The following is a 24015-nucleotide window of genomic DNA, read 5'->3' as shown; positions in this document are numbered from 1 at the left end:
TCCGCTGGCTTACAGGAAGGAACCGGGGAGGGGGTTTTGATCGGAAAGTATGGTCAGAGTCGCCTCTGCTCTGGCCTTGCAGACTCTTCCGCAACTGGTAGAACTGGACGTCGTGATTCAAAACAACCCGAACGCAACCTTATCTCCGTATCTCTGGATCCGACAGGTGATGGGCGGGGAAGGGTGTTTTTGAACCTGAATTGCCCGCCCACGGCCTCTTGGGAAAGCGAGTCCACGAAGAATCGATGGCTATTACTTAACTGGGTCCGCCCGCTTCTATTTTTTTTTCTCTTTTACGTCTTTGGACAGCTCCTCCCGCGCTTGGCTGGAAGTCAAGTCCCTTTACTGTTTTTCCACTTTCTTTCTCTGCTTAGGCGATCCAGCCGCGCTATGGCGAAATGGAGCGGCTTTGGCGGGAGATTGGGGCGCTGCCTGCAATCGCCGCCCGGACTACCCCGCCCGGCTCCCCTTTGGAGGGCTACTTCCAGCGCTGCGGAGGCAGCTTCGGTCTCCCGGCATGAAGAGCGGCTAAAGAGGCCGGAGGAGTTGCCCGGGATGGGCTCCCTTGGGACCCTCTATTGGCTCTTCGTGAGAGGCTACTTGCTGCACACGCACCAACTTCAGGTGATGAGGCCACCGGGGAAGCCTCCGGGGCGGTGAAGGGGAGGGGGAGTGGGGAGATCTCTGGAGGGAACAGCTTGGCTCTCTTTCCCTACGTCGCTGGTCTCAAGTAGCCAAAAAGGCTGCACGGCTGTCTGGCGATGAGCGAACCAGCCAAATGATTGCCAGTTGGAAAACACAAACAGGCGACAACCAGTCCCGGAAAAACACTGGGTGCTGCCGAAGAATGGAGCTCTGTTTTTGCTGCTTCTGGGTGATCCCAGCTCGTGGTATTATTATTATTATTATTATTATTATTATTATTATTATTATTATTATTATTAGTAGTAGTAGTAGTAGTAGTAGTAGTAGTAGTAGTAGCAGCATCCACGGAAGTGATTTAGGGAGGATCAGGATGGAGTGAGCAGAAAGCCACTCTGCTTATGCTCAGATGCACTTGTGTTTAATTGCAGCTCACGGTTGACATGTGGGGTCCTTGGTGCTCTCTGAGCCAGCTGGTTTTCTTGCAGAAGTTTCATTGCCCCAACTAGGTCACATCATCAGTGCTAGAGAAAATGCTCTCTCACTTTCTTGCAAAATGTTTGCAAGAAAACAAGGCGGCTCAGAGAGCACCCAGGACCCCTCAAAGCCGTATTTATTTATGTTTATCTCTTTAGAAAATTTATATTGCCACCTACTATTACATGGCAACTCAAAGCAGCTTACAAAAATATAAAAACACCATATAATAAAAAATAATAAAAAGAAAAATAATAAAATAACCCTCCACCTCCCTGATGACAACACCTGTTCATACTAACCATTTAATGAGCTCCATCCCATTATTTGCAATAATTTGGAAGATGACGTTGGTAGATCAAACAAAACTTTGCCTGGCGTCAGCATTCCATTCAGTACCAATAGTCTATGGCACAGCTTCTGAAAGTCAACAAGTTAAGAAAGAAAGAGTTCAGACAGGAGAAAGTATTAAAACAATGATCCATGTCAATCAAAATATGTGACAGAAGGGATGTGTTTCAAGAGGCATTAGGGAGCTTCACACTTCTGGGACTTTTATGCAACCAGAAATTAAAACTGTCAAGTTTCAAATGGTTAGAGGATTCCTTGATAATTTTAGGTATCTGCTCAGAAGTGTGTCATGTTAAATAACTAATTAAATGTAAATAAATAGATTACATCTGCAGATGCTTTATATTATCCTAAGGTGGAGCATTGCTCCAGCAGAAATTTTCCCCATCTGATGCCTTCAAGACATCAACCTGACATCAAACAATTATGTTCAATAGCCATCTTGAGGCAAGTGGATTGAAATCTTAAACATCTGAAGGGCACCAGATGGGGGAAGGATCTCCTAGGGCAAGGGTGTCAAACTGGCGGCCCGTGGGCCAGATGCATCATGAGCAGGCCACGCCCACCCTGGTACCGCAAATGGGGAAAATGTTGCAGAACATCCCCTTGCACCTATGTGCTAGTCATTCCCGACTCTAGGGGACAGTGCTCATCTCCGTTTCAAAGCCGAAGAGCCAGCGCTGTCCGAAGATGTCTCTGTGGACATGTGGCCAGCATGACTAAACGTGACGCAGCATGACACAGCGAGTTTGAAACCCATGTCCTAGGGTATAATCAGCACTACTTTTCATTTCCATTCTAAATTTGAATCCATCATAGGTTATGCAAATAAAATGTCCCGTTGTTGTTACACTCTAAAATTGAATTGTACATCTCCTGTGTCCTAATTTCCAATGGTCTCCTCAAATCATAAAATGAGACTTCAAAAGCAAGTCAACTCATTTTTTGCATTTTCAGGATGTTTGGGGACTTGGACATAAGACATCTCCTGGAAGGGGGAAAGGAAGTTTAGAAAGATGTATGAATTAGAAGTAGGAAAAGGTTGAGTTCATCCACTCTAGTCTTATTCCTGCTCTGCTATACTGTAAAAAGGTAAAGGTTCCTCTCGCACATATGTGCTAGTCGTTCCCGACTCTAGGGGGCGGTGCTGATCTCCGTTTCAAAGCTGAAGAGCTAGCACTATCCAAAGACGTCTCTGTGGTCATGTGGCCGGCACAACTAAATGCCGAAGGCACATGGAACGCTGTACTCTGCTCTACTCTACTCTAATTCTATTCCTCATTTCTGATTTCAGTACTATTCATTGTTAGCATTTTTGATATGGGACAGAGAAAGTGTCCTCCAGGAATGTGACCCTCTTCTGGAAGAAAAAGATAATGTTTCCCTCCTTTACACTAAATATAAACATGACAGAAGACCAGTATTAGTTTTTGACAGTGATAAACCAGGAGGACGCTGTTCACAAAAAAGTTAATTTAATAAAATGTGTTAATTACAACAGTTCCTACTAGATGTCTTCTGTTTGTTTGTTTTTTATTCCCTATACAAAAAGGATATTGGAAGAATTATCAGGAGAGAAAATGGACTCAGTGGCTAGACCAGAATAAATATGTCATCTGCCTTTTCACTTAAAATCAAGAAATATGACCAAGTACTTAAATTCCTTTGTCAGCGCAGGCTACTTATCAGCCTGATTGTTCGGAACTTTATTTGTTTTCTCTGCTTTCCCTAGCAGATTGTTGCAAGAAGTTCAGATGTACAGATTAAAGTGCTGGGTTCCAAACTAACAGATTTTAAAAAGGCAGTTTTATTGCACCACAGCAGATAAGACGTGACAGGGCACTAAACATGGGCTGGGAATATCATGTTTGAAAAACATCATATGCAGTTAGTTGGCTTTACTACTAGAATCCATAGTTAGCTCCTGTCGGGAAATAAGTGCCAAACATGATTTACCAAGTTGAAACAAATATTCAGCAAATATAATTATGTTTTATTAAATACCAGGTTGGAGATTCTTTGTGTGTTTTTAGAATACCCAAAGCATAAACAAATATTGTAATCTGATTGGCACAATAATGGTTTCTTGACATCACAGGTTATGCACACATTGGACCTCGGGGACATCCTTTGAACTCAATCAACAGCAAAACTGCCAGTTTACAAGGAACAAAAAAAAGGCTGTTTTCATAGAAAACATCTATTTTGGGAAAGCTGCCAGTGTCTTTCTTAGCTACTAAGAATCTATGTAGTAACTAAACAGCTTAGTTTGTGAGGCCGCTTGTGAATTGTTCCAAAAATTAAACCACTTAAATTCAAGTTTCATGACATGATTTTATTTTTAAGCACAGCCACATCAGGTGAGAACAAAGAGTAAAGATATGCAAGAGTTTGGGGCTGAAAACACAGGGCTTCCATCACCCCATGTCGTGAGCTCCCACTTTTGCAGTTGAGACAGAAGGTTGTGTCCCAGTTTCTCCGCTGTTTGGGGCCCTGGATGTTTGCCCTTGGAGAGCATTAGTTACACTCCCAGTTTGATATGAAAACATCTTGTAAACTATAATCTTGTGTTTAGCTAGAAATATACATTGATAAATTTGGATATCATTAAAGCTGCCTAGAGAAGGGGGAAGGCTGGGGAATCTGTGATTCTTTCCTTAAATTTTCATACAAATGAGAACTCAGTGTATCTTCAGATCGATTTCATTTCTATTCTAGAAACAGCTCAGATTGAGCTTTTGGACAAAGGAACAAGGCAAGTGCAGAAACTGATTACAGGGACTGGGGGGGTTGCGACTCAAAAGAGAAATGTTTCAAATGTGTTACTTGCCACTTGCATTCATCCATATAACACAAACCAATTGTTTTAGTATTGAACTTGATATTCCATAGCCAGCAGCCGTGTTTCCTCTCCCATCTTATTCTAGTTTCTTTCCTGGTCATCCCCCACCCCCACCCCCACTTTGCTGCAGTACTCATATTTTACGAGGTGAAAGAGAAAAACCATACAGGAAGCTAGCACTGCTGAGATTGGCAATAGTTTTGACTGACCTCAACCCCCAATTTATCTGCCACTCTTTCTAAGCTGGGAGAGGGGGGGAGGGAGGGAGGGAGGGAGGGAGGGAGAGGGAGCGAGCAGGTGAAGGGAAAGAATAAGTTTTCTCCCTGGAAAGCCCACTCCCTGATTTCTAGCTTGAAGAACTGGATCAGTCTGAATAACTGACTCCACACAATTATTCCACTGAGCAATGAATGACCTACACACACACACACACAAATGTATCCTATTTTTCTTGACAGCCTCCAAATGACCTCATTACTTTTTCTATTCCAGATCATTTCCAAGAAAAGGTATGGCCCCATGTGGAAGTCTGTTGTTGGTCCTTATCTTAATATTAACATTGGAAGTCCACAAATCTTAGAGGAGCTGTTACGTCAGGAAGGAAAATACCCAATACGGAGTGACATGAGCCTTTGGAAGGAGCATCGAGACATACGGCAATTATCATACGGCCCCTTCACTGAGTGAGTGACAAGCAGCTACCTACCACACATCTATCCAGAAATTAAATAAACAAACAGACTTCTAATATGAATTCACATAGATGCGTAGCTACACCCAAAGTTTATCTATAATCTGCACATAAGAATGAAAATGAATCAATTGCTATGCATCAAAGAATCTAATTACTGTATCGGCTAGCCCCAGTACAGCCCGTACCATGACGTGTGTGTCTTTCCTTAGGCATCATCATCATCATGATAATTTATTTGTCAGTGCACGACTTATGTACAATTATTATTGTATCTAAATTTAAGTAATTTATCATAATCAAGACATAATCTAAATTTATGACTAAAATTAGGTAAACTGAAATCAAGCCTGCGTAGAGGTCACGGAATGTATTATGTTTTTCAAATATGTGGAAGAGCAACTCACATTTCATTCTAGCTCCTGAGAATGCTTGCATAATTAACTGAGAGCAACTCATTTTTGGGGGGGAAGCTGAATTAAACTCTATGCTTCTTAGGGCTAATTCCTGAGCATGATTTGTGCAGCCATGGTACCTGGTTTGAATCTGTAAGGAAGAAGATGTAAATATTATTTAAATAGTACTTTCCCCCCAGAAATGTCATGTAAGTCTTAGCATTACTGTAGATCTTTGATCTAAATAACAGTACTGTGCAAATTCTCCAAATGTCTTCTAATCAGCTGGCATCCTCTATATCAGTGATGGCGAACCTATGGCACGCGTGCCACAGGTGGCACGCGGAGTCATTTGTCAGGGCACGTGAGCCACTGCCCTGTCAGCTGGCCAGTGCGCATGCGTGACTTCCGGTTTGCTTGGAGGGTCGTTTTAAGCTCTCCGAAGGCATCAGGGAAGCCTCCGGATGATCCCTGAAGCCTCCGGAGGGCCTCTGGGAGGGCGGGGGAGGCTCTTTTCGCCCTCCGCAGGCTCCTATAAAGCCTCTGGAGCCTGGGGAGGGCGAAAAAAGTATGTAAAAATCCGGGGGGAGCGCCTGTTGTGGGCGCATGCGTACTGGGGGGTCGCGCATTGCATTATGGGTGCGGCACGCCCGCACACGACCCTCCTGCGCTCCCCCCACTTGTGGCACATGAGCCAAAAAAGGTTCGCCATCGCTGCTCTATATTTTAGATTATAACTCATATGATTGCTAATGTGTTAATCTTTTAATTAAAATAAATTAATATTTCCTTAAAATAAATGTCACAACTTGTGGGTTATGTGCGGGGTTTGTTTATGTGTGTGTAGAGATATTCACAAAGTAAAACATATAAACATCTATATATAATATATAGAAGCCTAACCTGATTAAGAAAAAGGTGCCTTGAAGAGAAAAAGAAGAAAAACTTACTATATCTAGAAAATAAAAAATACAGAGGTGGAAAAAACTCTAGTTGTGTGACGTATTATCTGACGCATGTCAGATAAGAAACAGTTCAGTCTACTGTATAACTCAGAATATAAGCACAAGTTGGCAAACCAATTAACGCAGTGACAAGGTAGGTGTGTGTGTGTGTGTGTGTGTGTGTGTGTGTGTGTGTAAAAGAAGCCTTATAAACAAAGTAGAGATTTAATCACACCAAGCTAGTTTAGTTAAGTCTGCTAGTTAACTCTCCCAATAGATTCTAGTATGTAATTCATCTGATTCCACACATACTCTACATATGTAATGGGCTGTGAAAATATCGTAACCTGCATATAGCATAGCCTCTGAAGGAGGAAGACAGGAGGAAGAGCTGCGGCCTAGGCCACACTCTGGTAAACTAACTCTAAGCCCAAACCAGAAGTGTAATTTAATAAAGCATCTCAAAACTGACCTTTCCTATTTCTGTGGAAAGTAATGGCAAGGGAAGGGAGAGGTGCTTTCAGACATGCAAGAAGATTCTCTTACTATAAACTTACCATAAAGTAAAGGTAATGATTTCCCTGTACAGCCATGTCCAACTCTAGCGTGGGGTTCTCATCTTAGTTTCTTGGCTGAGGGAGCCAACATTGTCCAAAGACATTTTCTGTGCTTATGTGGTTCACCAATGGTGGGATTCAATTTTTTTTACTACTGGTTCTATGGGCATGGCTTTGTGGGAGTGGCATGGCTTTGTGGGCGTGGCAAGGAAGGTTACTGCAAAATCCCCATTCCCTCCCCACCCCACTAACCTGCTTTCCAGCTCAGTTCTCCTGTTCTGGGCAACAAAAGAAGATCAGCTGGGAGGCTGGAAGCACCAGGGGCAGGGCCAGCCTATTTGCCAGTTCTCTGAACTACTCAAAATTTCCGCTACCAGTTCTCCAGAACCTGTCAGAACTGGCTGAATACTATCTCTGGAGCTCACTCTGTTGTGCAGCACTTAGATCTTGAACCCGGGCTGTCAACTTTCCAGCTGACAAACTCGGTATCTTTAACCGCTGAGCCAGATAGTATTAACATTCAGGGTTTTGGTTTCCTGCCTGGACTACCTCAAAGGGCTAACAAAACATCTCTCTCATTTTTAGGGATGGAAAAAGGTGGCACCATCTACGGCAGGTGTTGAACAAGAGGATGCTCAAGCCTTCAGAGGCTATGCTCTATGCAGATGCCATCAATGAAGTGGTGTCTGATCTCATTGTGCACCTTGAAGATGAGAGAAGTAAAAGTTCCTCTGGAGTAAAAGTTGAAGATATGGCCAACTTATTGTACCGATTTGCCTTAGAAGGTAGGTTTATAGCATGTGGTGATACTAGAATGAACTATGAGTTCTTGTATTTCTGAGGCTGTTTCTTGCAGGTGATGCTCTTATGATTTATTTAACCACGGTTTACTGAGTCATTTTCTTAGGATTGTGGTTGCACCAGGAGAAAAGGTTGCATGCAGAAGTATTTTGTTTAGAACTGCAGTAGAGGGCAAAGATTGCATTCCTCCTGCTAAGCTGTTCCTCATTATAGACATTGTAGGAGGGAAACTGGCTAGTCTACTGTGCCAAAAAGCAGGAAAAATCCAGTAGCACATTCCTTTCTGACACATTTTATTAAAAGGTACAACCTTCAGTTTACTTCATCAGAGGCACAAAATGACTAGGTTGACATTGGATGGATGTAGAATTGAAATTTGGGTGAGGCAGAGGGGGAAGAGAGGGGAAGATCAATCTGTCACTCACAAAAATTTATGCCTTTTAATACAGATGGCCAAACCTAATTATTTTGATTTCCCTGCCATCTAGAAAGTTGATCTACTTGCACTCTTTAAAGTATAGATAGATGGTGATATTACTGCAGCCACTTGATTTCTATTTTCCTTTTCCCTATCTCTGCAATAGATAGATGGATGGATGAATGCATGAAGAGTTGCACTATCTTTCTATCTATCTCTGTGTCTGTACATATATGTATATGTCTGTGAATATGTATACAAATATACACACATACATACACATTGTCTTTCTACACTGTTTCTCTGTCTATCTATCATTTATCTATTTGTCTGTCTGTCTGTCTGTCTGTCTGTGTCTATATGGGTTTTCTTTCCAGAAAAAAAATATTTTTTTATTCTCTTAATACCATTTTAAGTATACATTCACATAATTATTTTTCTTCTTTACATTTATCATTCTTATACATTTGTTATTCCATTTTATAGGTTATAATATACATATACAGTTTGATTTGCTTTGTTTACCATCCCTTCCTCCTGTTGTAACACCACCTTATTTTGCCTTTCTTTTCTCCCTCCCTCCCTTCCCTACTTTCCTCCTTCCTCCTCTCCTTTCCCTTCCTTCTTCCCTTACGCTTCTCCTACTCCTATTCTTCCTCTTCCCCTATCTACCTTCTCTCCCTCTCCCTTCCATCCTCCTCTCCTTACCTCTTTCTTCTTTCCCCCATCTTCCTTTCATTCTCTCCTCCTCTCTCTCTTTCTTTTCTATTATTATAGGTGTCTCTTTCGGATCTCAGTTTATGTTTCCTTGGGATGGTATTTCGGCAAACCCAGATATAATTGGTATCTTTTCTTGTTCCCTTGCCTTCGCTAATCTATCCTAATTATATTTTCCCCCTCTTTGTATCTCTCTATTATATATATACTTATGTATTTAATATTTTCTTTTCTGTTTTCCCCTTCCTCCCCCCATTTTCCATAACAGTGCATCGCCTGGGTTCTATATCTTATTCCTACTTTCTTTTCTAGTTCCCTTTCTCTAGCCAGTCATAAAATCTTCTCCATGTCTTGAAGTACTCCGATTCCTCTTATCCTTCATTTTCATTGTCAACCTGTTCATCTCTGCACAATCTAATATCTTTTTTTACTATCTCCTCATCTGTTGGTAGCTTATTTAATTTCCAATTTTGGGCAAATACGATTCTTGCTGCTGTAGGTACATGTATAATCAATTAGATATCCCCTTTCTTAAATTTCTCTGGGATAATATCTAGTAAAGATATCTCTGGTCTAAATATGTCATTGTCTGTATGGTTGTGTGTGTGTGTGTACATATATACATGCACACAGTCTATCTACACATCTGTCTGTCTGTCTGTGTGTCTATCTATCTATCCATCCATCCATCCATTCATCCATCTGTATGTGTATGTATGTATGTATGTATACACAAACATACATACCAGTGGTAGGATTCAAAAAATTTTATTACCAATTCTGTGGGTGTGGCTTAGTGGGCGTGTCAGGGGAAGGATACTGCAAAATCCCCATTCCCTTCCCACCCCATTCTAGGGGAAGGATGCTGCAAAATCTCCATTTCTACCCCACCCCACTAAGCTGCTTTCCAGCTCCGTTCTCCTGTGCAGGGCAACAGAAGAAGAGCCAGCCGATCAGCTGGGAATCTGATCAGCTGGGACTCGGGAGATAGCGAATAGATGGCAGCCAGAGATGGTATTTGCTGGTTCACTGAACTACTCAAAATTTCCTCTACAGGTTCTCCAGAACCAATCGGAATTGTTGAATACTACCTCTGATACACACAGTCTGTCTATCTATACAGTTTGTCTCCTATTCTATTCTATTCTATTCTCTATCCCCACAAAGACATAAAGGGGATGAACTTTGACCAGTGGGATTTAGCCAAAGCAATCTATTATAAAATTCAAGTAAAGATTCCTGTTTTCATTTATGAATCTGAATTGCTGGCTAGGACATTAAGGGAGCTGAAATGCAACACCTCTGGAAGCCTAGACTGAAAGATGCCTTAACATGAGGCAGAGCCTAATTATCAGTATGGCCACTGTACAATATATTCTGCCTACTGGAGTATCATCCATTTCAGTACTTTTATACAAATCAGAAGCATAACCGCAATACCTTTCATTATGACTAATGGCACTCTTCCCACATCTCACCTTTATCTGACCCATTTTTTTTTCTAATGGCTGCCACTGTGCATAATTATATGACTCATGCATTTTCCACCTCCAGGTATCTCCTATATTCTTTTTGAGACCCGCATTGGCTGTCTAGAGAAACAGATGCCCGTTGAAACAAAAAATTTCATTGATGCTATTGGATATATGTTCAGGAATTCTGTCTTTGTAACCTTCCTACCCAAATGGACACGGAACATGCTGCCTTTCTTTAACCGCTACCTACAAGGCTGGGATACTATCTTTGGCTTTGGTACGTGAGTGATGGGGATTTGAAAATAACTCTCTGAATTTTTACTCAAATCAGCTTGATGTCATCCAAGGAGCTGACATTTGTCTGTGTTCCTCTTGGGTAATTTGTATTTTCTTTAAGCTTCTTTGCATAGCCAAGGAATCAGTGGACAAAAACATGTCCATTATAATGGATACTGTCTTGCTAGTCTCAATATTGTGAACCATCAGTAACCAAAGCTCTTTCATGCTGTAGGGAAAAAACTGATTGATCAGAAGACTTTGGATTTAGAGAAGCGTCTGGAACGGGGTGAGGAAGTTTCAGGATACTTGACGTACTTGCTTACCAGTGGGCGGCTTAGTAATGAAGAGATATATGGAAGCATAACTGAGCTGCTATTGGCTGGTGTTGACACGGTAGGACATTGACTTCCTATTCTTCCTATATGGGTGCCCTGATGCTTGAGGAGCAAAAGTGGTGGTAAATACTTGTCACGTTGTTGAGCATGTTGTCACCTGCTGATCAGCCTATATTCCTCACACTACTGTTTGAAAGCCTCAATATGCACCAGAACAGTGATGGAGACCTATAACATGAGTGTCAAAGGTGACACACCACAATGTTTTCCCAATGTTCAACTATTCTTGAAAGCACATTCTGTTCTCATGTGATTTTCTGAGGCTGAAGAGGCTACATGAGAATGGGGTGTGCTGTCGTACAGACTCTGGACCTTCTGAAAATCATATGAGAAAGGGGCATGCTTTCACACAGTTTTCTGAGACTGCAGAAGCCACTTGGAGACCATTCTCTGCAGCTGATTCGAGACCAAAGCCTCGTGGGACCCACAGCAGCCTCAGATTGCAGGGGCCTGTGAACAGAAAGAGAACATCACATAAAGATAAGCAGTTATGTGGCAGATCCTGGGGAGAGCTGGGCTGCAAGGGAAATGGGGAATGGTATGAAATGGCCTTTTTGAGTGGCAGCAGTGGCCCTACGGCTGAAGTCAAGACCTGGGCCTCTACTTCAGGCCTAGCTTTTGCCCTACCAAATGCCACTGTACAGGGTGGCTTAGATTGGGGAGGTTGGGGCGATATAGAATTGTTTATCTTTTGGGGGGAGGGATGTGTGTGCATGTACAATATGGGAGCAGAGTCAAGTTAGGCATTTTCCAAATTTTTGACACACTGAGCCCAAACATTTGCTATGACTGCACCAGATGTTTAAGAGTATTCTTTTAGAGCATAAATAGGAAACTATTTTGTACAAACTCAAACTTTTTTGTCTACTTGTTGAATTGTCTGTTTTATTTACTACACTTTCATACTAACACACTCCAGAAGAACCACAGTGATACACAGTTGTTGGCCATTTTAAATGGCAGTAATTTTCTCATTTCCAGATAGCCTTTCCAACCCATTTTCTGATTCTCTGACCTTAAGTAATGTCATTTTGAACCTGTTGCTTCTTCTGTATAAACTACCCTAAACTCTGAGCCTTCCCCCAAATGTCTGGAAAAACCAGCTGTTACAAAAGAACTGATGACTGTGGCTGAGAATAACATTCCTTTTTTGTTTTCCTTTTCAATAAGAGGGAATATCTAGAAAAATCTTACCAGTCTTAGCACTGAATATCTTGTATAGCATTTTTATTTAATTAGTATATTTGAAGATTAAGCTTCGATTGTAAAAGGAACTCTCTACAAATTTACCTATCATAACCAAGCAAGAGTATGTAGCAGATTTGTAAGCACACCTACTGGTAATCCTTTTTAGGTTGGGATAGAGTACTAAGGAGAACAGAAACAGATAGGCTTGTTGCAAACAAACAAAAAAGGAGGGTGGGGGACAGATATATTTCTAATTTTGAGAAATGTGTCAGTATAGAAAACTGCCATTTTTTCTTTATCATACAGTGTTGGGAAAGAAATTTGGCTCTGCCAATCTACGATAACCCTTATAGCTCTGAGAACCTACATCTGTTCCAAGATCCTAGCTAGGGATTGCTACCATTTTTACAAGCAATGCATCTACAACAATTTGCAGCAATGACACATATACAGCAAAATCATCATACAAATGCTTTTATTCATGCGCGTCCCAGCGTCTGACACGTGACACAAGTCCCAGCATTTGTGATGATGTCATCACACATACGTGTTCATTCCCCTGCCCTATAGCTTTTACTCTCTTGTTTGGTCTTTTCAGACATCCAATACTATGTCTTGGTGTTTGTATCATCTGGCTAAAAACCCAGACATCCAGGAAGCTTTATACCAGGAAATAGCCAATGTGGTACCCACAGACCAAATCCCTGAAGCCAAGGACATCAACAAGATGCCTCTGCTTAAGGCAATAATCAAGGAGACTCTCAGGTAGGAGCCTCTCTATGATTGAGCAAAGAAGCAGGATGCAGCCTTAACCTCAGATCAAGGATAGAGTAGCTGCTACTGCAATTTTGCACCCTGGGTTTTTAAGAAACTACCAATAGTTCTCAAATACAACCACAATGGACCATTATCACAAGAATGAGTAACTGCTCCAAGGTCATCAAGCTGTCCTAGGGGATGAACCTTATGACACAAGCCAAACCCAAAAGGGTTGCAATCGCTGGTCTAGGTCATTAGGGACTTTTTCCTGCTGTGCAATGTTACCCACTGATCTGCCACTTCCCCCTTTAAAGGCTTTATCCTGTGGTCCCCACCAATGCACGGATTATTGCAGAGAAGGAAGTTGTCATTCAAGGATACCGGTTCCCGAAGGATGTAAGTGCTGGTGTATTATTGATTTTCCAACCAGGGCATCTCTAAATGAATTGGGCTTAGAAACCAGAAAGAATGTGAAACATAACATAATCATTGCGATAGCAGTCCATGCTAGGAATTCTAGCATCCTTAGGAATGTCAGTCCATGCTAGGCAGAGGTGGGCAAAGTCTAGGAAAATGGACAGGTTGGAATATAGAAGGATCAAGGATTAAATTAGAAAGCAATTTTATTTATAAGATATATTTTTTCCCATGGAATACAAAGTAAGTTATGCAATCTGAGAACTCACTATTGGCCAATACCAACAGTTGCTGAAGGCACACACTCTGTTCCTGTTGCACATACACCAAGGAGTTTGTTCTTTGCCTACTGAAAGCTTTTGCATTTTGGAAACATGCCAGTATTCTGTCGTCTCTCCCACATGGAAGCGATGCCCATATACACTCTGCCCATGTTTGTTGCCATCATCATAGATCGGCCAGAGGAAGAACCTTGTTGAAAAAAAAACAGTATCTCCGTTGGCTTACTCAGAAATCCTTTTTCTACTTTTTTTCCGTGCTTTCCATTGGGCTTAGAGCCTGTTTGTACTGGCTCACTATGGCATGTCACATGATGAGAGCAACTTTCCAGAGCCAGAACGTTTCCTGCCACGCCGCTGGTTGCGAGACCAGAGAGAGGTGTCTCCTCACCCCTTCAGTTCCATTCCCTTTGGTTATGGAATCCGTGCCTGTGCGGGCCGTCGCATTGCTGAACTTGAAATGCACCTGGCTCTTAGCAGGGTAAGTATTTTCTACGTGTGAATGTACGTGTGCCAGTCTCTGTATGATCTGTGATATCTTAACTGCAAAATAAAGTGAAATTCCAACTTCATTTCTGGAATTCAAGTCTGATTTCTGTCCCAGGGAAATCAGAGGAATTCCACCCTTCTCCCTACTTTTGCTGTCTGTTAATGTAGGGGAAATATACCATGTTTTTCGGATTGTAAGACACACTGGTGTATAAGACGCACCAAGATTTCAAAGAGGTAAGTAAGAAAAAACATTTTTTGTCCTCCTCAACCCCCCAGGAGCACTCTGCAGGCTTCAGCAGGGCTGAGGGGTGGCCAAAAACCCCTGATTTTCACCAAAATGGGGGCATTTCTCCCTTCCCCCAGCCCTGCTGAAGCCTGCAGAGTGCTTCTGGGGGGGTGGAGAGAAGGCAAAAATGTCCTGTTTTTTGCGGAAAATGATCCGTTTTTCGCCCATTTTTCACAAAAATGGGATGTGGGATCTTCGGGAAGCCAAAAGTGGCTGTATAAGATGCACCAACATTTCCACACTCTTTTTTTTTGGGGGGGGGGGGGAGTGCATCTTATACTCCGAAAAATATGGTACAATTCTTAGCTGTTTCCCAGAAGGTGGAAGGTAGGTTAGATGAAAAGTACAGGTAGTCCCCAACTTACAATCATACAAAGTTACAATGGCAGGGAAAAAAGTGTCTTACAACTGGCCCTTGAGCTTACAACCATTGCAGCATCCCCTAATCAAAATGCAGCTGCTTGGCAACTGGCATGTATTTATGACAGCTGCAGTAGCCCAGGGCCTTCCCAGTTAACTGCTGACCAGCAAAGTCAATGGGGGAAACTGGACTCATTTAATTACTGCATGATTCACTTAACAACTGCAAGAAGAATCATAGGATCATATGGCTGGAAGAGACCTTGGAGGTCTTCTAGTCCAACCCCCTGCCTGAGGCAGGTGTACTTATACCAGGGGTGTCCAAACTTGGGAACTTTAAGACTTGTGGACTTCAACTCCCAGAATTCCCTAGCCAGCCATGCTGGCTGGGGAATTCTGGGAGTTGAAGTCCACAAGTCTTAAAGTTCCCAAGTTTGGACATCCCTGACTTATACCATCCCAGACATCCCAGTATTTTCTTGAAAACCTCCAGCAATGGAGCACCCACAACTCTGGGAGGCAACCCATTCCATCGATTAGCTATTCTTACCATCAGTAAATTCCTCTTTATTTTCAGGTTGAATCTCCCTCTGATGAGCTTCCACACATTGCTTCTTTATCTGCCTTCAGGTGCTATGGAAAATAAATTTATACCCTCTTCCTTGTGACAATCCCACAAGTATTGGAAGTCTGCTATCATGTCTCCCCTCCGCCTTCTCTTCATTAGGCGGAACACACCTAGTTCCCTTAGCTGTTCCTCATATGATTTAACCTCCAAACTCCTGATCATCTTCTATATTGTTCTTCTCTAAATTACTTAATAACCGATTGCAGCAAAAAGATCATAAAATTGGGCACAATTCACTTAACAGGCACCTTGTTTAGCAACAGAAATGTTGGTCCCAATTGTAGAGGTAGGTCAAGGACTCTCTGTATCTAATCCTTCAAGCGTACAGTGGATTTGAAAACCCAGTAACTTCATGATCTTCTGATCTCTTTCCTATCCCATTGCTCTTCGTAATAGATTTAACTTCAGTGGGTAGTTGGAATAGAAAGAAAGGGGCTGCAATAATACTACGGTAGCTTCCTCGTTTCAAGAACTAAAGCAAAAGTCAGAGAAGTAGTGATTTCCCTATGCCAGAAGATGTAGAAAAGAGAACAAAGTGCATTTGGGAATTCTCTCATTTTAATTATGAATTGATTAGTGGCTATGGCTTAGGAGGTAAAGATCATTCTTGCGACATTGCAAACTGGCAACCCTTTTGACATAAAATGATGAGATGCAGGAGGTCAGAAATAAATATCAGTACAAGTAGACCTCAACTTATGACCACAATTGAGCCCAAAAGTTATGTTGCTAAGTGCACAAGGGGATCACATGACCCCTGGACACTGCAGCCATCATAAGTATGAGTCAATAGCCAAGCATCAGGATTTAAATTACGTGACCATGGGGATGCTGCCACGGTCATAAGTCTGAAGCATGGTCGTGTCACTTTTTTCAGTGCTGTTGTAACTTTGAATGGTCATTAAGTGAACATCGAGGACTATATGTCATGTGAATGGATGTAGGGCAGCTGGCTGGGGAATTCTGGGAGTTGGAAGTCCACAGGACTTAAAGTCGCCAAGGTTGAGAAACACTGATGTAGGGCAAGGTAGAACCAGACAAGAAGCTCATGAAATAATGCACAATTTTTCTCTGGGTTGCTTCCAGATAACGCAGAAGTTCTTCATCAGACCAGACCCGCAATGCACTGACGTAAAGCCTCTCTCCCGTATTGTGCTGGTGCCAGACAAGCCTATTAACTTGGATTTCCTTGACCGACAGACAATGCCTTAATGTTTTATTCAGCCCGAGAGCCTGCAGAGATCTAGAGAATCTGCTCTGGGATTGGATTGTGTCCGGGATGGTGTACTGACATAGTGCTTGAGATGCTCCACTCTTCAGGCAGGATTCAGTCTAAGGGGTCTCCCTCCTACCTGTACTAGTAGTGGATTTTCTATATCCAGTTCACCAAAAGCAACATTTGCAGCCTTGCAACCGTACACCCGTAAGTTTGATTGCCAGCGTCCTGCTTTCCTGTTCCTGGGCTTCCAATAATCAGTGGTCAAGTTTAGAAGTACAGAACCAAGCCAAGCTAAGTCACCTTGGGCTAGCTACTTTCTCTCTCAGCCCTAAGAAGGAGCCAATGGCAAACCACTCCCGAAAAACCTTACCAAAAAAAACTATAGGAACTTGTCCAGGTGGTTTCGGAGAATCTGATACAACTGAACAGGAAAAAAAAACACCTTGCTTCAACCAATTAAAAATCCTCTTTGGATGGGAGGAGGCCTTCATGCATTCAATTCTACATGCTCCCTCCTTTCAGATAAGTGTATGTAGTATGTGCGGTTCATACTATTGCCACAAGCGAAACGTCTTCAAAGACAAAAGGGGGGGGGGGGGCGGAAGGAAGAAAACAAAGAACAGGAAAGTCCAGTTGCCTGTTGAAAAAGCACCTTTGGGACTATTGCCACGTCATTCTATTTGAAAAGAATGTAATCCTTTTTCCAAATGTTACTAATCTAAGTATCCCAAACTGGGAGCAGAGACAGGAGCTATGCCAGGAAACTGCACTTCAAACAGTGAGAGTATAATGTGTTCCCTGGATTTTGTACACTGAGTGCAAATTTCAGAAGGGAACATGCCGTTACGTAACTTACATTGAATTTATATTTTACCGACAAAGAAAATTGTCGGTAAAATATAAATTCAACACAAAAAATAGTTTGGCGCGAAAGCGACTGCCTGCGAAGGGTCCTGGATTGGGGTTGAAAGGTGGAAGCAGAAGCAGTCTGTTCCGTCCCATATTTGGGTAGACTAGGTTGCCCTGATAGACTGGTCTCACCAGAAAAAAAACACTTAAGATACCATTACACTTTCAGGTTTTCTCCATGTGTAAGTTCATGCTCCATATAAGAGTGCCAGGGAAGACCTTATACAAGTGCCATCTGTGAATCACATCTTTGTAGGCTACCAGTGATCCCTGGAGAAGTTGGCAATCATTGGTTCAGAGGCTGTGTTTTGTTATTCTTTGCTTCATTAATGCAGTTAGAGTACAGGTACTTAGTACATTTATTTTAATATAAAAAATAGCCAGAAAAGCACATAAGATGACATACGAAATAAACATACTCACTAATTATAACAACTAACAGCTTTAATATTGCTTGTGGAATGACTGGAATTATCCAAGAAAAAGCACTTATTTTTTAGCTGTATGCTATATAAATGTAAGAAGCACAACTCAGATATAATTCTTACTGTACAGTATATTCAAACCAGGATACTATATAGCAAGGGAGTTAAGAGATTCAAACATACAGTTAGCCATGAAGGTGACAAGTCTTTCAGCCAAATCTCCAACGCAAACATCGGAGAATAAAATTTACTTCCACACAAGTTTCTCTGTAGGAAAAGATGATGATGAAAAAAATTATAAATTATGAAGTATATTGTTAGTAGGAAATACATTAATCTGATTTCTAAGAAGCCTCTACAAATTTGACCACTAGCAAATTGTTATGAAAAAAAATCAGCAAACTAACTTGTTGTTAGATTTTCTAGATCCACAGATTAAAACACCTGGGTAGAAACTGAGAAACACTGAGATCTAGCCTCACTTTAGACATGAAGCCACCTGGATGACCTGTGCCAGGCTCTTTCAGCCTTAGGAAGCAGGTAACTGCAGAGCATTTCTGAAAACCTTGCTAGGAAAAATTGGTGGGCTTGTCCAGACAGTCACCAGGAGTCATTACTGAAATGTTTGTACAAGCACATGCATGAGTGCACACAGACTGGAGCATGAAAGCACTGATCAAAAAGTTGTAAGTCTTGGCGTGTGCTCACACACACACAGGCATTGGCTGTTTAGAACATGGAAACATCGATCAAAGAGTTGTCATTCTTGGCATGTGCAAACACACAGACACACACACAGAGAGAGAGAAACATTTACTAAACTTTCATAGAAGAAGAGGTCAAAACGAAGAAAAATTATTACTGGAGCTTTAAAAGTGGTTTGTATCACAAGGTATTTATTTACAGTAAATTGAACACAAAAATGTCCAAGGCCTGACTGTTGCAGTGGTATGCTGCATTTCTGGCCTCTACGCAGCACATCTGTCAGTGTAATGAAGTGAAACTGGAAACAAAATTTTAAATAGTCCCACAGGATCACGAAGTAGTCATATACAGTAGTGGTTTTTTTGTTTGTTTGTTTAGGTACCCAAGTAGCTAAGCAGTCAAGGTAACAAGCTGCTATGCTATCATCATCACTATCATTCTATTGTAAATGTAGTTAAAGCTACAGAAAAATAGGCCTCAAACTCAAAATGATTTCAAGACTTCAACTCTTACACCAGGGGTAGTCAGCCTATGGGCTCCAGATGTTGCTGAGAGCTCTAATTCCCAGCAGCTTTTCTTCTTTCAGTTTACTACCCAGCTCCAATTTATGGCTGCTGTCGGAAGAAGAAAAAAACCAGGTCCAGTTCAAGCTGGGAATAAAATGGAGGCTGATTGGAAAGGAAGATTCTGTTTATTAGTGAATAGAACTAACACACACACTGTTTGTTTATTTCTGGGACATCTGACAAAATGGAGTTGAAAGTGGGCGGGTTTTACACCTTCTGGATTTCTATGGGGTCATGTAGGGGTCATGGTTGGCTCTATAGGCAAAAGGGGAAATGCAAATCCTAGGTGTTTGAGCTAATCTTGTCAACCTTTGATTTCTTGCTTATCTGAAGTTTCTGTCTGACCCAGACATTTCTGAATGGATTGCCAAATCTGCATTTTTAAAAGCTGGCCTCCTCAGTTTCTGCTTGGGGCAGGGCGACAAGGGCTGGTTTCTGCATCCCTTAAGATTTTTTCTCCTTTACGGGAAATATTCTATCCTGCCTTTTTAATATTCCCCCAAATATTGCATTCTCTAGGAGGGTGTGTGAGTGCTGACTTTCTACACTGCCCATGGATGCTCCTACAGGGGTGGCACTACACCTCTGAAAATGAGGGAGGGCAGAAGGTTGGATATGTTGGCAGTCTTGCCATAAATCAGCAAAGCTTCTTGACCTAAAGAAATGATAGAACCACAACATTTCTCTTTAATGGAGATTCTCAGTCATCCAGGTCATGGTTATCCCAAAGGTGCTTTTTCAAAAGACAACTTCAAGGAAAAACAAAGTAGTTGCTTTTTGAAAAAGCAACTTTGGGTTTCTTTTTAATTATTCATTAGGGTATTAAATGAAGTAAATCAGGCTTGATTTCGGTATGTGCGTGAGATAACACAACAAACTCTAGAGTAGTGATTTTTTAAAACTTGGCAGCTTTAAGGTATGTAGACTTCAACTCCCAGAACTCTTAGGAGTTGAAATCCACACTTCTTAGAATTGCCAAGTCTGAAAAATCCTGCTGTAGAGCGATTGTGAAGCGGAGGTGGGAGGAAGGAAAGAGACTTACTTCAGAATGGGGGTGAAATGCTACTGGTTCAGACCGGTTCGCCCGAACCAGTAGTAAAAAATGCTACCGGTTCGGATAACCTGGTATTTCCAACGATCAGCTGTGATGCGTGATTTATATTAGCTAGAAAGCAGGATTTCCTGCTTTTTAGCTAATCTAAATCATATGGCACAGTGGATTCCCCCCCCCCCTCGCTGTTCTCCTTACCTTGCAGGCATGCTCGGTACCAGGCTCCATCCACACACCCGAACGTCGTCACATCTGTTTTTGACACTCTATGTATGCGTGGAAGGTCCTGCACATGTGGGGAGGTGGCCCACGCGGGGGTGGGGTGGGGGAGGTCGTGCGCTCACTCACATTTGCAAACCAGTAGTGGAGGTAAGTAGATTTTACCCCTGCTTCAGAATGTCAGTAGTATGACCGGTTTGAGCCTTCCTCTGTATTTTGCAACTAGCTACTCTTGGGTAGATTTGAAAAGCCTAAATCTGTCTTAGCAAATTCAGCATCAAGATGGAGATCCTATTTCAAAAGTGCAGGTTTTGAGAGTGTAGAACAGTTTGTTCAAGGCAGGGGAATATCACCAGACAGAAAACTGGGGAGGCAAGCTGGTAATTTATCTGCTAAATCTTTTGCTCTGGCCTGGTAGGATATTTGACATCACTGAAGAGGCCACTGAGCAGGGTTACCGTATTTGTGGCCTCAGAGTCAGTTCTCATTTCTTTGTCCAACGTCACCAGAAAACTGCAATACATAATTGGCCAAAAAGAATTGTATTAAATATAGGAAGAGTAATAATATTATTCATAAGTATTATTTTTATTTGGGTTGGGCTTAAATTACTGCATTTTTTGGAGTATAAGACACACCTTTTTCCCTCAAAAAAGAGGCTGAAAATCTGGGTGCGTCTTATTCACTGAATACAGCATTTTTTGCCGCCCGAAATTCTGCCCCCTTCACCAAAATTACTGTACGTAGCCTTTAGGAGGCTTCCAAAGTGCTTGTGGGAGCTGGGGAGGGCAGAAATGAGCGAAAAACGGGCCGTTTTTTGCTCAGTTTTGCCCCCACAGCCCCCAGGAGCCCTCTTATAAGCCTCCTAAAAGCTATGCATGCCCCTTTTTGCAAAAAACAGACCTTTTTTGGGAGGTCTGTAGAGTGCAAAAACTTTTTTTAAAAATTTGCCTCTTCAAAATATTGGTGTGTCTTATACTCTGAAAAATATGGTAGATTGAATTTAGTTGTAACCTGATTCCAACTACAAGAAAATTGTCCAAACTATTATTCTGCAAGTATGTAGATCACCACATGGATACACTATAAGTAGATCTTAAAAGCCCTGTTCCAAGGTCTTTTTAAATAGAAAAGCAGGGTTAAAATATTTAAAATAAAGGGACTTGTCTTTCTGATCATTTTCTTTGCATTTCTTTGATAAAGAATGGTCGACAAAACTTAACAGGCATAGGAGAAAAGTGGAAAATATATTTTTTCTATTTCAAAGGGCTCTTGTCAAATCGCCATGCTTTGTTCACTTTACTTTCACATGGCATTTTCTTGCAACCACATCCCAAAACTTACATACAGATAGTCTTCGACTTGCAACAGTTCAGTTAGTGACTGTTCAAAGTTACAACCGCATTGAAAAAAACATTTTTCACACTTATGACCATTGGAGCATCCCCACGGTCACCTGAACAAAATTCAGTTGCTTGGCAACTAACTTATATTTATGACAATTGCAGTGTCCCACAGGGCCATGTGATCTTTTGTGACCTTCTGACAATCAGTCAATGGGAAAGCCAGGTTTACTTAACAATGTTACTAATGTAACTGCAATGATTCACTTAACAACTGTGGCAAGAAAGGTGCTAAAATGGGCAAAACTCACAACAAATGTCTCAGTTACCAACAGAAATGTTGGGCTCAATTGTGGTCATAAGTTGAGGACTACCTGTGTTAGGGGTATCTCCATTGGGAGACAGAAAATAGCGCAGCAGAATGTACAGCTAGAGAGAAAGAATGCTGCTAGTAGAAAAAACACACAAATAGAGTTTCAGACACTGCTAGTAAAAAACAAGTAGCTTTACTACTACAGTAATAATTGTTTCACAAGCAGTGATAGTAGATATATGTCCAAACACAATTCAAAGACAAACAATTGCTTACAGTCGCAGTTCACGTTCCAGTCATCAAGTGAGCAAATAGTTATCGAACATAGGACAAGCAGAGAGAGAGTGAGTGAGCTCTCCTGACTCCCTCTTATTGTAAAGAAGTACATTCACCCATTTAAAGCAACAACGACCATTTGTTATTGTATATAGATATATGTTGCCTACCCAACCCTAGGAGTATACTCCCAACAACCTGTGCTGCATTTTCACCATAGCTAGCTTTTAATTCGGATTGCAGATTATTTTCAGACAGGTGTCTCCAAGTCCCAATGATCATATTATTTAAAACTGGAGTTTTTATTTATATCCAGATCTATATTTTGCCCACAGAGATATCATATACTGTGACTTCTACACATTCCTTAGCTAACGTAACTTTTGTATCCTTTTGTAGTTATTATATGCATGCACATTTTAACAGATTTTTAAAATTAATGTTAAATTGTTTCCATATGTTCTTAAAGAAGAAAAAAAATGAAAACTTAGTAACTACCTAAATGCATTGATGCTGTATAACAACACTGTGCAAACATATATAATAGGCTGTTATGTAATTGACTAAAATAAATTGACATTGAGAGTTGCCAGTACAAAAATAATAAATTTTGCAGGACAGTATAAAACTTTCCCATTGTTTCCTTTAATGGTTTAGCCTTTTAAAAAAGGGTTAAAAAATACAGCTAGAATGCTGTATATCTGTGGGGACATTCTGGAGGAGGAAAAATGAATATTTTTCAGTGTTTTCTGCTAAAGCTTTGCCTATACTATCAAGGATAACTCAGCCTTCCATCCTTCTCAGGTGGGTAAAATGAGGAGCCAGATTGTTGGGGGCAATATGCTGACTGTAAACCTCTTAGAGGGGGCTGTAAAGCACTATGAAACAGTATCAGAGGTGGGTTCCTACCAGTTCAACCTGGTTCAACCGAACCTGTAGTGGTAAAACTTTCCCATTGTTTCCCTTAATGGTTTAGCCTTTAAAAAGGGGGGGGGGTTTAAAAAATACAGCTAGAATGCTGTATATTTGTGGGGACATTCTGGAGGAGGAAAAATGAATATTTTTCAGTGTTTTCTGCTAAAGCTTTGCCTATACTATCAAGGATAACTCAGCCTTCCATCCTTCTCAGGTGGGTAAAATGAGGAGCAGATTGTTGGGGGCAATATGCTGACTGTAAACCTCTTAGAGGGGGCTGTAAAGCACTATGAAACAGTATCAGAGGTGGGTTCCTACCAGTTCAACCCGGTTCAACCGAACCTGTAGTGGTAAAACTTTCCCATTGTTTCCTTTAATGGTTAAAAAGGGTTAAAAAAAATACACAGGCCTGGGTCACAGAACTGGCAGCAACCCAGGCTGGCCACGCCCACAAACCGGTTTCCTGGTTGCTGCCATTGCCACTGCAATCTTTTTTTTAGTTCTGCAGATGCACAGAACAATTTCCATCGAACTGTGCAAGTGCATGCTGCGCGTATCCAGTACGCACATGCAAACCGCATGCACGAGCGAACCAGTATTAACGCCGGCTGAAACCCACATGCCAAGTGTATGCACGAGCGAACCAGCACTAACCCACCCCTGAGCAGTATATAAGTGCTAT

General features: G+C 41.6%; 1 protein-coding gene and 1 long non-coding RNA gene across 3 annotated transcripts; one reads left to right on the top strand and one right to left on the bottom strand.

Annotated features, from left to right (window-relative positions):
- The first annotated feature begins 294 nt into the window (after positions 1–294).
- On the top strand, positions 295–17955 carry CYP27A1 (cytochrome P450 family 27 subfamily A member 1). Of its 2 annotated transcripts, none has more exons than XM_081934173.1 (9): positions 295–624; positions 4805–4995; positions 7485–7684; positions 10390–10587; positions 10822–10982; positions 12771–12937; positions 13246–13327; positions 13904–14107; positions 16479–17955. In XM_081934173.1, the coding sequence occupies exons 1-9, from the start codon at positions 391–393 to the stop codon at positions 16602–16604; spliced, it is 1563 nt and encodes a 520-aa protein (XP_081790299.1). In that variant the 5' UTR covers positions 295–390; the 3' UTR covers positions 16605–17955. The 2 variants fall into 2 exon arrangements, with proteins under 2 accessions (XP_081790299.1, XP_081790300.1); XM_081934174.1 differs by lacking the exon at positions 295–624 and adding an exon at positions 3406–4225.
- A 3475-nt stretch (positions 17956–21430) lies between these two features.
- On the bottom strand, positions 21431–22722 carry LOC309382547. The gene is made up of 2 exons (XR_014173680.1): positions 22617–22722; positions 21431–22203 (listed from the first exon to the last, which is right to left on the bottom strand). It is a non-coding gene; the product is annotated as an uncharacterized lncRNA (long non-coding RNA).
- Positions 22723–24015: the final 1293 nt, after the last annotated feature.

This window comes from Natrix helvetica, assembly GCF_964273705.1.
Source record: "Natrix helvetica genome assembly, chromosome: 1".
In the NCBI taxonomy this organism is placed as follows: domain Eukaryota; kingdom Metazoa; phylum Chordata; class Lepidosauria; order Squamata; family Natricidae; genus Natrix; species Natrix helvetica.
The sequence above is the reverse complement of the archived record's forward strand: the minus strand, read 5'-3'. Positions and strand labels throughout refer to the sequence as shown.